The 14,720-nt window shown below is 38.1% G+C and overlaps 2 protein-coding genes across 9 annotated transcripts in view; one reads left to right on the top strand and one right to left on the bottom strand.

Annotated features, from left to right (window-relative positions):
• Positions 1 to 12: 12 nt before the first annotated feature.
• On the top strand, positions 13 to 2,436 carry PTRHD1 (peptidyl-tRNA hydrolase domain containing 1). Its single transcript, XM_026671517.2, has 2 exons — positions 13 to 334; positions 1,751 to 2,436. The coding sequence occupies exons 1-2, from the start codon at positions 131 to 133 to the stop codon at positions 1,919 to 1,921; spliced, it is 375 nt and encodes a 124-aa protein (XP_026527302.1). The 5' UTR covers positions 13 to 130; the 3' UTR covers positions 1,922 to 2,436.
• A 4,619-nt stretch (positions 2,437 to 7,055) lies between these two features.
• The window catches only part of NCOA1 (nuclear receptor coactivator 1), a 304,667-nt gene continuing 297,002 nt past the window's right edge, over positions 7,056 to 14,720 (bottom strand). For 6 of the 8 annotated variants that reach the window (XM_026671522.2, XM_087960130.1, XM_087960154.1 and 3 more), the window contains 2 exons: positions 13,591 to 13,677; positions 7,056 to 8,506 (listed from right to left, as the gene is read on the bottom strand). In XM_026671522.2, coding sequence (XP_026527307.2) covers positions 8,339 to 8,506; positions 13,591 to 13,677 — 255 coding nt within the window. In that variant the 3' untranslated portion in view covers positions 7,056 to 8,338. Of the gene's footprint in view, positions 8,527 to 8,595; positions 8,653 to 13,590; positions 13,678 to 14,720 lie in introns of all 8 variants that reach the window. The other 2 variants (XM_087960167.1, XM_087960171.1) reach the window with 2 other exon arrangements.

Here is a 14,720-nt window from a genome sequence, read left to right as displayed (position 1 = left end):
TGCCCATGCCGTACAACAAGATGGCGAACCCCACATCTTAGATGGTTTTCTTGTACGGAAACGGGGCGGCTCGCTTTGTTTATCTTTCCCCAGAGCTCCTCTAAGGAACGACCCAATTTCCGGCTTGAGGATGGCGGCGGCGGTGCGGCGCTCTTTGGTGCAATACGTGGTGCTGAGGGGCGACTTGTTACGCGAGCCTTTCTCGTGGCCGTTGGGGGCCTCGGTGGCTCAGGCCTGCCACGCGGCCTTGGCCGTGGTCCACGCGTACTACGAGCATCCAGACACCGCGGATTATCTAGCCCAGGATGGCAGCATGAGGACCGTGGTGCTGGAGGTGAGCATTAACTAACAGTGCTTCTCGACCGTGGCAAATTGAAGATTCGGGTGGGTGGGGACTTCAACTCCCAGAATTCCCCAGCCAGCAAAGCTGGCTGGGGAATTCTGGGAATTGGAATCCCCCCATCTTCAACTTGTCAAGCTTGAAGGAACACCAAACTAGCTGACAGGACGACTCCCTTTGGGTGGGCTTTGCTGATTGACAGGCACAGAGAACTGGGGTCTTTGGATAGGCGCTTCATTAAGAGCGCAGACAGAACCTTCAAATCCACAGACCAGCCTTGCAAAACTGGTGGTATGGATGCTACTGCATTAAACTGCGAATAAGAAACCTGCTGTTTAAAAGGTTTCACGTGCGTGATCCTGGTTTCTGCGAACGAACTTTTCGCCAAACCGATGGTCCCTATATTTGTTATTGTTTATTTCCTCATTTTCAACCGGTTGGGTTGAAACGTTAGTCTTGAAAGTGCCATGAAGATGCAGAGACATCTGCAATTTCTTCCCAATTACAGCGTGCATCACAGCACAATATTAAGACATAGAAGTCAAAGTATGGATTGGGTCTTCGTTGTAAGTGCATTTAGATTTGCAGTTGTTTCTGTTTTCGCAAGCCTAAACAGGTGCTTCTTTGGAGAACAATTACTGTACTGGAAAAGGGTTTTTGACCAGACTACTGATTTTTTTTTTCTAGAATGGGCTTTAACCATAAATGGGAGTAGCAAGAGCATAAATGGAAATGCAATCTGATTATTGAATAAATACATAGATTTCTGGCCATGATGTTCTTGTAATCTAATAGATCAGTTTGAAATTCAACATAATCATCCCCCACCCCCCATTTTCTGGGGAAAAAACCCCAAATCTTTGTGAATTAGGGGGTTCTAATTAGCATTCAGGAAATTGGGCATTTGGATCCAAGCCTTTGCATTGTAGCATTGATTATATCCAAGTGATGGAGGAAAGGAATGGACAGATAAAATCTGTGTGGTGCTACCTTTAATGCATATTCTGCTTCAAGAACTCCTGAGAGATATGTGTGTGTCTGTGTGTGTATAAAACACTTGTCACCAGTTGCTAATCCATTAAGATGCAGTGACACCTGTAATTTCTTCCCAATTACAGCCCATGCATCACAGCACAATATATAATTCAATAAATTTGTATGGACTGGATCTTTGTTGCAAGTACATTTAGATTTGCGGTTATTGCCATCTTTGATAATTATCTTCAAAACAGCAGTTTCTTGGAGTTTACTATAAAAAAGTACAGTTGGTGTTTTTTGCAGTTTTCAGTTAACCAGATAATTTTGTGGGTTGCTGGTCATTGTAGCTTTAGCAAGACAGAGGCTACAAATGAATGCTATAGCAATACTTGATTCTATATTGCACTGAGATTGTTTTCTTTTTCTTCTTAGGCTCCAGATGAGTGTGCCTTGAGTACATTAGCAGAAAGACTGCAACAGAATGGCATTGATCATAAAGTCTGGATAGAACAACCAGAAAACATAGCTACTTGCATTGCCCTCCGTCCCTACCAGAAGGAGCACGTACATCATCATCTAAAGAATTTCAAACTGTTGAAATGATCTTTTTCCTCTGCAGCCTTGAACATAGTTGGTTTTTTTTTCACAGGTTCTCTTTGCAATATACTAGGACCATCGTGAGATGCAAGAATTTACTTCAGAGTATTTCATAAATGTACTAAAAATAATGGATTCATATTAGGAGGCAAGGCATCCCATGGTATGGCATAAGATAACTTTCTCAATTTAAGGTGAAAGTTTGGATGCCTTAATATTATTAGGAGGGGATTCAGGGTATTAAACCACCCAGAGTTGCTTTATTGGTGAGATGGTTGGCATATAAATTTAATAAATAATTGTTCCTCGGATTTCATTGCTTATTCAGATATATTTATATTAGGAAATAATATTTGGGGTAGCAAAATATTCTAGTTTCTTTTATCTGCACTAATAATATAGTGGTAGTTCATAGATGCAGAAAGAACCCTTCTGAGCTTTTAGAAACCTTTTGACAAAATCTCACTAAAACATCAAATTCATGAATAAAGAAGATGGGTCCTCTTATGAACACTCTGTTACATGTGTTAAAAAATAGCTTCAATAATTTTGAGATCTGCATTTTTAAATTTATTTACAAATATAGTTAGGGAGCATCATCAGGATGATAGAAATGAATTTCAAAGCGCTCCAAAGAGACATCTCATAGGTGAATGTGAACAGAATGTTAAGTATGATTCAATTTAGTAAGGTATGATACTGTAGAAGTGTGCTATGCACTACAGGTGAGCAATGGGATATCCAGAATAAGCAGAAGAAAGAATTCCTTTGCCTGAAATATAGTAAAAGCATGGAATTTTTGTCTTCAACTTCAATCTAATTTTGAAAAGGAATTAGACAAACTCATGGAGACTCTTACTATGTTTGCATGATATATTTGCTTGTAATTTAATCATAACTGAATCAATTGAATCAATTTGGTATATTTGCATTGGCCTATAAAACCAGATCTGTTCATTCAGTACACTAGGCTAAAATGTCATTGGGACCATTCATTATTCAATCCATTATATAAATGCAGTCAGTGGCCTCTGTCCATAAAGTTTTTTGCTGTTGCCAGTATCAGTAGTGACATAATTTGTAAATACCATTGCTGGGAAGCAATAGGAAAAAAGATCTGTTATCCTCTAAGCCAGTGATGGCTAACCTTTTCAGCTTGGTGTGTCGAAAATCGGGAAAAAGTGTAGCCTTCCTCGGGTCGTGTGTCACTTCAAGAAATATCAATAATTTGGTAATATCGTGAGCACTGTGTCTGGTTGTTGTGGTGCAGTCCTCCTGCGATGTTTATGACGGGCTGGGGTGATCACACAGGGCTGTGAAACTCGTCTCCCTGATCTCAGGGCTGCAGGTGCAGGATGTGAGGATCGGAAGGCCACCTTACAGGGCTGTGAACCTCATGGATCTCCTTTCCTCCTGTAGCGTTCCTGAGGTAATGACAAACCTCAGTTTATGGCGGTTAAAACTGGTTCTCTGCTGCAAAGATCTCGCGGCAGCGGTGACACCACGCCTCCACGCAACAAGCAGGGAGCAGGGATTGGAGCAGAGCACAGGCAGCCTCTAAATGTGCAGGTTTTCCCCACACCAACAGGCGTGTCAGTCAAAGTGCCTCGGCGTGTCACGAGTGACACGCATGTCATAGGTTAGCCATCACTGCTCTAAGCCTTTTAGTCTTCATTTTGATTGGTTATTATGGGAAGAATGCTCGTGGATTGGTAAACTTGCACTCTAATATTGCTCTTCTAGATCAGATAAGTCTGTTTAAATTAGGCTGGATTTTTACAACTCAATGAATTATAAACTAGTGAATTACATTTTAGCCTAATGTATGGGAAGCAGAAGGAGGTAGCAATAGCAATATCAGTCAGACTTCTATACCACTTCACAGTGCTTTTACAGCCCTCTCTAAGCAGTTTACAAAGTCAGCATATTGCCCCCAACAATCTGGGATCTCATTTTGGACCTCACCTCGGAAGGATAGAAGGCTAAGTCAACTTGAGCCTGGTGAGATTTGAACTGCCAAATTGCAGGTAGTCAGCAGAAGTAGCCTGCAGTATTGCATTCTAACCACTGCGCCACCATGGCTCTTAGGTATCTATCCTTTGTTCTCTAAAGCAGAAAAATATTTCTGCAAAGACTTTAAAGGCATGTAATCCATGTTAAAGTTATTTTGACTTTATACTGTATATCCCAAGTGAATGTATTGAATAATGCACTTTAAAGATTCCATATTGAAATCACAGTTTGTGTTGAAGTATCTTATTAGCCTCCTGGTGAAAAAAAGTATGGCTTTATTATGGCTGTGGTTTGGGGCTTCTTTCACAGCCACTCAGCAGTACCAGGATTGGCTAACCAATGGCTGAAAAACAGTTAATTAGATATAGGTGTAATTGGAATTGAATTAGTTAATTATCACTAACTGAAGTGATAACGGTTAGTTTCCAATTCTGTGATAATGTGAATAATAGAAGAGGCAATACATATCTCCAAAAGAGGAGATGGAATTACATTATATGTACACCTCTCCAGAATGCGTAAAACCAAGGATGAAAGCCTCCTGGAATACACGTGGGTCAATATAAAAATAAAAAAGAATGATGTCACAGGCCACCCAACTCAGAAGGAAAAAAATTGAAGAACTTTTTGCTACAGTTAATAAATGTGTGTAGGAAACTCATCAGGGTGAGTTTAACTATCCTGACATCAACTGGGAGACAAACTGCATCAGATGGGAGATCAAACAGGTTCCTGACCAACCTAGCTGACAACTTTGTCATCTCAAAGATACAGGAGAGAACTAGAAGAACCACCATACTGTACCTAATTCTTACTAACATAAATGACAGAATGGATTAAATTGCAGGAACATTGGGGGAGAGTGATCATGTCATATTAGAATTCAACATAATGCAGACACAAGCAAACCAGTGTCTTAAGAGTTGGGAAAGATTCCATGGATGAAAATGTTAAAGGGGGAAATAACTCAAAGCTTGGGAAACAGAAAAATATGATAAAAGTCCAATCCAGCACACTACCACTGAAAAATAAAAAAAAACAAATTCAAGAAGAAACCAACACAGTTGCACAAAGAACTCTTTGATACACTGAAAGACAAAAATAAATAATGAAAAGAGGAACACATAACAAAGGTAAAATACCAGCATATAGCCTGAATCTGCAGAGATGAAGTCAGGAAAGCTAAGGCTCAGAATGAATTAAGACTTGCAACATGTATCTATATAAAAATGAATTTTCAACATATAAAAAATAAACACAATCCGTCCACTTATGGGAAAAAATGGCAAGGAAGTGACAGGCAGCAAGGATAAAAGAGAGCTGCTTAATTCTTTCTTTGCATCTGTCTGCAGGAAAAAATAGCCAAACCTACCAAAAATAGTACCTTAAAAGGCAGACTAGGAATATCAAATTAAAATATCTCTAGGCAAGAAAATGGTAAAAGAACACTTGTCCATTTAGATGAGTTCAAATCACTTGGCTTTTATGGATTGCGTTCCAGAGTTCTTAAAGAGCTGGTAGACATGATTATGGAATAATTGAACTATATATTTCAAAGATCCTGGAGAACTGGAAAAGCACTGATGTAGTGACAACAATTAACCAGTGGAACAGCTTGCCTTCAGAAGTTGTTTGTGCTCCATCGTTGGAGGCTTTTAAAAAGACACTGGACAGCCATTTGTCTGAAATGTTATATGGCCTGCTTGAGTGGAGGATTGGATGAGAAGACTTCCAAGGTTCCTTCCAACTTCTGTTATTCTGTTACGTTGGCCTGGTTGGAAACATAATTCTGAACAATAGATCACCAAGGCCCAGTTAGTTATTAGCCTCTTTCAGTTGGCATACATGGAAGTTTACTGAAAAATGTTAAGCCTTTTTCAATTTGCGTAACTGCAACATGGTTGGCATACAAATAAAATAATAATATAAATAAAATCGCTTGCGTCCTCCCAGTTACAAGTACCCACGTATGTTTAATCAATCAGAATATAGTTGAAAGGGACCTTTGGAGGTATTCTGGTTCCACCCTCTGCTCAAACAGGAGACCCTCATATCATTTCAAACAAGTAGCTGTCCATCTCTTAAAAACCTTCAGTGATGAAGCACCCAGAACTTCTAAAGGCAAGCTGTTCCACTGGTTAATTTTTCTCCATTAGAAAATTTCTCCTTAATTCCAGGTTGCTTCTATCCTTGATTAGTTTCGATCCATTGTTTCTTGTCTTGCTTTCTGGTGCTTAGGAAAATAAGTTAACCCTCTCTTCTTTGTGGCAGCCCCTCAAATACTGGAATACTGCTATTACGTCACCCTAGTCCTATTGAGACTAGCCTGCAACCGTTCTTCGTATGTTTTAGTCTCCAGTCTTTTAATCATCTTAGCTGCTCTTCTCTGCACTATTTCCAAAGTCTCAACATCTTTTTTGTAATGTAATGACCAAAAACAGGATGCAGTATTCCAGGTGTGTGGCCTTACTAAGGTTTTATAAAGCGGCACTAATACTTCATGTGATTTTGATTCTATGCTTCTGTTTATACAACCAAAGATTGTTGCTATTTTTTGAGGACCCCCCCCACCCGCCCCAGTCTTTCAATTTCTTGATATTCTGTTCAAGTACTAACTAGAGATCCAATCTTGCTTGGCGTTTTAAAGATCAGTCAAGATTTGGCTAAGTGCAGTGTACAGTGCTACATTATTGAGGCATGTTCAGTAGAATAAATGATTTCTTTCTTGATATTTCATCTTGATGCTGGTTGAGTTCTGTAAAACCAAACCCTTGCATGATTAGAGTGACAAAAGAGCATGCTGGATTTTGATATTTAGTTCAGGTCTGAGCAGTGAACATTCTCTCTTCTAGTTTTTATTATTTTTTAAATCCATATGGGTAAAATGAAGAGAAAATCTGAACTTTAGAATGCTACGATCAAGGGCAGATCTCCACATCTTAGAGATACCTTGAACTGTTGTTAGTCACTTGCTGAGCAAGCTCTCTTTATTATTAGCCCCGTCTTCTCATGATCTGTGTCTCTTCCAGGCTGTCAAAAATGTAAGTTCACCCCCCCTTTTCTAAGCAATAATGCAACATCAGCCATTAGGTTTTGTCTCTTTGTGTTTTAAACTCTTGCAAATTCATTTAACAAAAGCTACACAATTTTATTTTCACACATCAACAAAATTTCAGAAAGAGAGAAAAGAAAGAAATCCCACACCCCTTCCAAAAGCAATGCTATTTAAGAGCAATCCCCAACTAAAAAGAGAAAGAAATAAATTTATACAAGAAGTCTGAGCTATTTACATTAAAAGGCCTGAGAGGGAAAAAGTATTAACTTGTCTCCCATTCCACAGAGAAGCGCCTTTTTTATTATAATCATAATCCATATTATTTTAAATAAGCTACCTTGGCTGTTAAACAGAATTAAAACAAGTGCTGACTGCTCAATTTGAATTTTTTTTTTAAAAAAATCTACAATAGTGGCCAGAACTACAACTTGAACTTCTGCTGCATTTCCTCCATTTCATTTTTGACAAGAATTGTCTATGGCCCAGTGTCTCTCTTACAAATCCCATGGAAATGGGTGGGATGTACTTGGTGCATTGCTTTCGGAGCCACTTCCTCCTCTCCCTCTAAAAATAATTGCAATTATCCCCCAAATGGATTTACATGTTTTATTTTCAACAATTATATTAGTTTTCATAGGAACTCCCACTTGATTACAAAGACCTCTTTGTCACTAACGAGGCTGTCTATTTACCAGCATAAAACATGAAAAAAAAAACAGTGGGGCAAAATATTTATTATTATTAATATTAATATTATTAATATCATTTTTCTTTAAAACTGACAAACTCACAATTGCTAAGAAAAGCTGACTGCACAAACGAATTGGGGGGCAAGCAGTGAGCAAGGGCGTACATGTTTAAGAACAGCTAAGGAACATCCCTTCCCAAAGAAGAGATGAGCGTGCACAATTATTTGCCCATTCTTGCTTTACTGAAGATGCAAATCAGTGACAGATCCAGCTGAAACTGAGACTTCAACCCCTTTTTCTCCTCCACCTGACAGCCACGTGCCTTCCGTTTTGCTCTCCCACCCCCACCCTCAACCCAACTAGTAATGTCTTTCTGGGAAAAGAAGCCAGCAACTGATTATAAAAATAAGGATAATCTGTAAAATTTGGCTCAATGTTTCTGTCTTGTCACTTTGCTGAAATCCATCTTTGTTTAAAAAACCAAAAGGGAAGGAGGGATTCCCCCCCCCCTGCTCCATATACTACAAGAGCTGAAGAATGGCTGCAAGGTTTTGAGATACCAAAAATCTCAGAAAAATATATAATATACATATATATTTATATATATATATATATTTATATATCTGTATGTCATTATTTAAATTTCACATTCCTTTGAAAAGCGGGTTATTCAGTCAGTAGCTGCTGAAGAAGACTTTTCTGCTGGGCTTGTGGGTTCTGAGAGGCTGTGCTGCCTTTCTGTGGATCCACGGAGCCAGGCTGGTTCAGGTAAGGGTCTCCACCCACCAAGTTGACTGTACATTGCACATCAGCAAACACCTGGACCTGCTGCACCTGCCAGGACACAGAAGAGACTGTTAGCCAAGCATGGGAAGAGGCCCCCGGGCAGATGGGCTGGGTACTACGATGAAGTGGAAACTCACTAGAGAATTCCTCTAGTCTGTAGTCACCACAGAGAAGGGCTCTTCTGTCTTCTTGCCCTACAAAAAGAAAACCGCTGCACTCATTCGGATCAGAGCTAGGTAAAAGTTCACATCTTCTTGCATTCAAGACAAGATGGGTTACCCTGGAGGTTCCAAGTTTGTTGGGAGGGCGAGGGGAAAGAGGAGGACAACATGGGGTAGTCTTTTCTTCAAGACCAAGTTTGCTCTAGTGGTTAAGACATCAGACTAGAAATCAGGAGACTGAATTCTAGTCCTTCCTTGGGCATGAAAGCCAGCTGAGTGGCTTTGGGCCAGACACTTTCTCTTACTCCAATTTGCCTCACATGCTGCTTGTGGGGAATATAGGAAGAGGAAGGAGTATTAGATATGTTCGCCACTTGAAGGCAGGATAAAACATCTAAAAATAGTCAAAGCTGCAGAATGATTATGAATGCACGCATGCAGAACCCAGGAACTGGCAATCAATATTGGGAATCCTGAATAGTATGGAGAAATAGTGCTAAGAAATATAGCTGGTAATATAGGAGAGTGTATGACATTAAAAGTAATGGACTCAGAATGTTGTAACATTTAAAAATAAAATTTCATCGTTATTTAAATCTGTTAAGTAAATTCTTACTCCAGATGTATAAATTATGCAAGTCCTGGAAATTGTATACATGGGTATAAACATAGTCTTAGCATGCATTTAGCACAGAGTATAAAATGTTTCAATTAAAGTACCTTAATAAATTTTATAACAGACCTGAAAAGTAAGCCAACATGTTTACATTCAGACTAATCTACCTAATAGGCCTATATCTGGAACTTAGTTCAGATTACAAGAAAAATATTTATCACTAAGCTTGCTTATATACACAAACTTATGCAAATTTGTTTTAGCAGACTGTCTATTTATCAACTTCTCTGTGAAAAAGCCTACAAATATTGACTGTCTCCAAAGTAAATTTATTTTTTAAATAGATATGCTTTCTATTGATTGCAAACCACTTCAAGAAGTTAAATAGGAAGCAGTTTACATACATTTCGGGAAAATCAGTGAATACATTGCCTCACTGTATGCATGTCATTTCTGTCCCAAAGTCAGTGTGAACATCCACATTGTTGAAATTCTGTTTTCACTGCAAAAAAATATTAAAGGCTAAAAACTGACACCTATTTTAAAAGTTATCATTTCCAGCTGGAGCTAAGCACAGAGCATCTGCTTGTAATACAACCTACACATCAAGTTGCAACTAGCCAAGAGGGTACCCTACAATGAACCTGCCAAGATGTTAGTGATAAGCCAGGTTTTCTTGGCTGCTTCCACTCCATTATGGAATGGGCTTGCAAATCCATTAAGAATGGCCTAAAATCCATTTTGGATTTTATGATGTTATGATTTGTGGGATTATTGTGTTTGTTGACTGTTTACACAGTACAGTATCCTCTTCATCTCAAGAGTCTTGAAAGCCTCTCAGCATTTAATAAAAAATCTCCCTCACTGGTGCTTTCTATATATACCGAATTATAATTCTCATCTTTGTTAACAGCATGCCAATTTGACAGAGCACCAAGTTAGGAATGATTATATTTTATATAGTACTGATAAAATTAGCAAGCAGCAATGGATGGAAACTTATTGAGGGAGATCCAACCTGGAAGGAATTTCCTGACAGCAGATAACAGATAATCAGAGTTGGAAGGGACCTTGTAGGTCATCTAGTCCAATCTCTTCTTGAAAGTCTCAAGTGATGATGCTCCCACAACTTCTTTTCTTTTTTAAAAAAAACTTTATTGATTATAGAACTAAAATATCAAAAGTTGCTCCCACAACTTCTGAGGGCAAGCTGTTCCATTGGTTGATTGTTCTCACTGTCAGAAAGTTTCTCCTTATTTCCAGGTTAACAGTGAGAATGATGAATCAATGGAACAATTTGCTCTTAGAATTGTGGGTACTCCATTGCTGGAGGTTTTCAAGAAGATTGGACAACCATTTATCTGGGATTGTATAAGATCTCCTGTCTTGAGCAGGGAGTCAGATTAGAAGACCTCCAAGCCCTAGATTCTATGATTCGAAGTACTTCTTGGTTTATGGGTGCACCTGAATATGAAGCCTGCATAATTTGAAGTATTGCTAGTGTGACTTCTCTGATCTCAATCCTGGTCATAAATCTCACAGTCCCCATATGTCTATGCAAGTATTATTCCTCATAGGTTGAAACTCTGGCAAAGAGTTGTCTGGCAAAGCTAATAGAACAAACAAAAAACCTTTGGGATCATCCATGGAAGTATCAAACAGATAAATGAAGGAGGTATTATAGTAGTTGCAGTTATCACATGACATTACTTTGAATACCCATTTGCTACAGATGGGTTTAGACAGCACTGATCTTTTGCATAAAGAATAAGCAGGTAGTATAATAAACATCAAGATTCATTTTTCATCCACTATTGAAATAGAGAACAGTTTCAGGGACTCAGTAGTAGTTTTTCTAATTTGAAAGTGGGTCTTTGCTTTCCTTAAGCTTTAGTGAAGAATCTCCATATTTTTGGAACAGGGATATACTAAGGTAATGGCTAGATTCATACAATACCAAAATCAAATGCATCTTTATCATGTTACAATTGGTATGGGAACCCAAACATTGATGATAAAATAGCATGCTTGTATGCATTGGGGAAATGAGACTCTATCATTTGTTGTGCAATCTGTGCACGTCTCTGCTATTCCAGGTAAAATGAAGAAACACATCTTTAAATATTGAATTCTTGAAAGGACTTCAAATTGCATATAATAAAACTAGTATCTTAATGGAGGCTTCAGTCAGTCATGATGAAGGGCTAATTAACTCAGCAGATTGTGTTGAATCTCGCTAGGTAATAAAGGTATCTGATAACCATTGCTTACACCAGCTTTTTCCAACCTGGTGCCATATCTTCTAATTAGAATTCCCAACCAATAGGGAGCTATCAAGCTGAGAAAGGCTGTCTTACATTGTTTTAAAGCCACAAAAGAACCCTGAAAAACTCTTCCATGAAAAAAATCCCACTCATAAGCAATGGCAGTTGATCAAATCAATTCCATGAAAAAATAAGTTTAAAATATTTGGATTATTAATTCATTTAAAATATGACGGCAAGAATTGGATTTAACATAGTCAATTTAAATTAGAATATGACTTCTAATAAATTAGCATTCAAAGCTCTGGTAATGTTCATTCCATTTTATATCAAAATTTTGGCCCTTTTTAAAAATGAAGCAGCAGCTAGAATTTTTAGGTTCATTATCTGTTTGGGGGTTGTTCTAAAACAAACACCTTTTTCTGTTCTAAGAGGTAATTTATGCTAGAAGAAAGCCAAGGAAGAACGATTGTTTAGAGACATAAAATGAAGTTCTTGTTTTCCTTTTCATCAAATGTAGCCGATGTCATGGAAGTGCTGAAATTGTAATTTGGGATTCATAATAGACTAGGATGAAGGCTAATAAACAGAAACTCAAATCTTGGCAAAATTGAACTTACTGTTGGTCAACAGAGCATCTACCTTGTAAATTGGGATGTGTTTCCCTCCTGCATTATGGAACAGTTTACAACCTGAAGATGCTACCTGTTGTTTTTATTATGCTTGCGGTGATTTTTCAGTAGATTTCTCATAGATTTTTTAATCTATTATTTGGATTATTGCATAATGTTATTTGTTATGATTCCCCTGACAACAGTAGGAAATTCCACTTAGTGCTAAATGGCAGATTGGGCATATGGAGCTAATTCCAGTCTTCAATAGCAAGCAGTATTGACTTCCAAGTCTCTGATCTTTAAAGTTTTCCTTGTGACCAAGTCCCCCTGCTTAGATGTTACGATTGTCTTCAGAGACTGTTCCTCAGGCTTCTGCAGTTGCTTAAGAATATTACCTTCTGTTTTACAGTCCCTTATCTCCGGAATGCTCTGCTTGGATAGGTTGACTTAACTATTAATTGTATTTTGGGTTCAGGATGAAAGTTTAAAAACTCAAATTTTAGAGTGTTATAAAGGAGAATTTCAGGTGGCATTGCTCTTCTAGCTATTCAGTTTTCATCATTTATTGCATTTGCTATTACTGATAAGAATTATTGATTCTAGTGACCTTATAGGAACTGATGGACTGCCTGACTCAAGAGTACAGATTCAGTTTTAGCTTTTGCCACTTGTAAATTTTCCCGTATCACGTATTCTACTGGGAACAATTCTTGTGTCCTGATGCATCATAAACCAAATTTATAGCCAAGAAATGGAGGTTTATGTTTCCTTGAGATTTAGAAAGGGTATGTCTGATTTCACAAAACAGGAAAGAGAAATTCACTGATTACAAACAATAGCCTTAGCATTTGGACTTATATACTGCTTTATAGTGCTTTACAGCCACCTCTAAGTGGTTTACAGAGTCAGCATATTTCTCTCCACAATCTGGGCCCTCATTTTACCGACCTCAGAAGGATGGAAGGCTGAGTCAACCTTGAACAGGTCAGGATTGAACTCCTGGCAGTGGAATGCAAAGGTAGCCTGCAATACTGTATTCTAACCACTGCACCATTACGGCTCATTAAAAATATTATAAATAAAACCAGTATGCCCCTATTTGTACATAGAGCAGCTCCAAAGCCATATAGCAGGACAAGGTGCTAGCACAGGAATAACTGTCTAAAAAAATCAGAAGAATCTTATGGGTAGGCTTTTGCTTTACAAAATCATCTTTCAAGGAAATTTTCACTCAACATTAAACAAAAATAAACAAACTATGTCCCAATGCAAAACCCAGGATGGGTAAAGGATGTCCGCTTTCAATCAATGAAATTCCAAGCCAGACAGCCTTTGTGAAGTTTTTTTTGGAACTGAATTGGCTCTGTTGTTTCTGGGCAGGATCCTACCGTCTCTCTGAGAATATTCTCAAAGGCAGTGCAAGGCAACCATTTTAAATTTTCCCAACAGAGTTCTGCCTTAGGAATGTCTTACTGACCTGTGCTCCATCTGCTTCTGTTTTCAAAAGATCAGATGAAAGTTGGTTGCAATAAAGGCCGGTGGGTCTGAGAGCTGGGTCGTTTACCTGAAAACAATATCAACAAGACAACAAGTCATCAGTACAAGTTGAAAAATTAGAAATTGTTTAATAGCCTTGTCACAGGAAAAGGGATATCAATGAAAAATCAAAGGCATCATCTCAGATGACCAATTCACTACAAACACCTGTCTTCCCTGGCTTGAGGAAAAGCTTTGCATATGGTATCTGGACAGAAAATGCAAGTTAGGGCAGTGCTTGATAACAAAAACAATATTCGTTGATCAGGTTTGTTCTGAACGGTTCCTATTTTAAATACAATCAACATCTTAGGACTGAACTTACTCATGTATTTATTATGGTGATTTTATGCCCCATTAAACTGGCCAACTCTAGACAACTTACAAAAATGGTCAAAATACAGCAAAACAGTGGAGAGGATGGATGTCTTTAGAATAAAAGAAGCAGAGGACTGGGAGGACCTTAAATGTCTTCTAGTCCAACTCCCTGACCAAGGCAGGAATTCTTTGTCTTCAAAAGTATTTTGGCTCATTTATTTATTTATTTAAATTAAATTTATATGCCGTCCATGTCACTCTTGAAGTGATTCTGGGCAGTTAAACCACTCAGTGGGAGTTAAACATTAAGCATTCCTCCTTGCTGTTTATAGGCCTGTGCTGAATGTGGAAGAGAAGCACACACTGAGTAAATCTTCTGGGCAGATTCTACATTTGCTTTACAAGCCTGACAAAGACCAAGAGCACCTTAAATCTTCAAAAGTGAATGCTGAATTCCTAATGTATAACTAAAGAGGTTTTTTTACCCTCAGCTTAGATTTAAGATATGCTATGTGGCAAAAGCTGTAAAACCTTAGAACATGTAACATTCATGTCGTATCTTAAATCTACTAAATACTTCAGCAGAACTGGATCTGTTATCTTGAACATCTAAAAACTTTACAGTAAGGAACAGAAGATATCAAGGGTCAGATTTCCAAGGCTAAAAACCAGAATGTGCTAATTTAGACCTATTTATGTATTAAACTTAATCCATAATCTCAAGTACCTATGTAACTGCAGTTAGGATTACTT

The sequence above is a fragment of the Notechis scutatus genome, chromosome 1 (assembly GCF_049901735.1).
Source record: "Notechis scutatus isolate UNSWTSFEM ecotype Mainland chromosome 1, rNotScu1.2, whole genome shotgun sequence".
NCBI classification, from domain to species: domain Eukaryota; kingdom Metazoa; phylum Chordata; class Lepidosauria; order Squamata; family Elapidae; genus Notechis; species Notechis scutatus.
Note: the sequence above shows the minus strand (reverse complement) of the source record. Positions and strands in the feature narration are given on the sequence as shown.

Bases quoted from the DNA above. Each gene is read 5' to 3' on its own strand.
- PTRHD1 (XM_026671517.2), top strand. From the start codon at position 131: ATGGCGGCGGCGGTGCGGCGCTCTTTGGTGCAATACGTGGTGCTGAGG. The intron at 335-1,750 runs GTGAGCATTAAC...TTTTCTTCTTAG, and splicing joins TGAGGACCGTGGTGCTGGAG to GCTCCAGATGAGTGTGCCTT.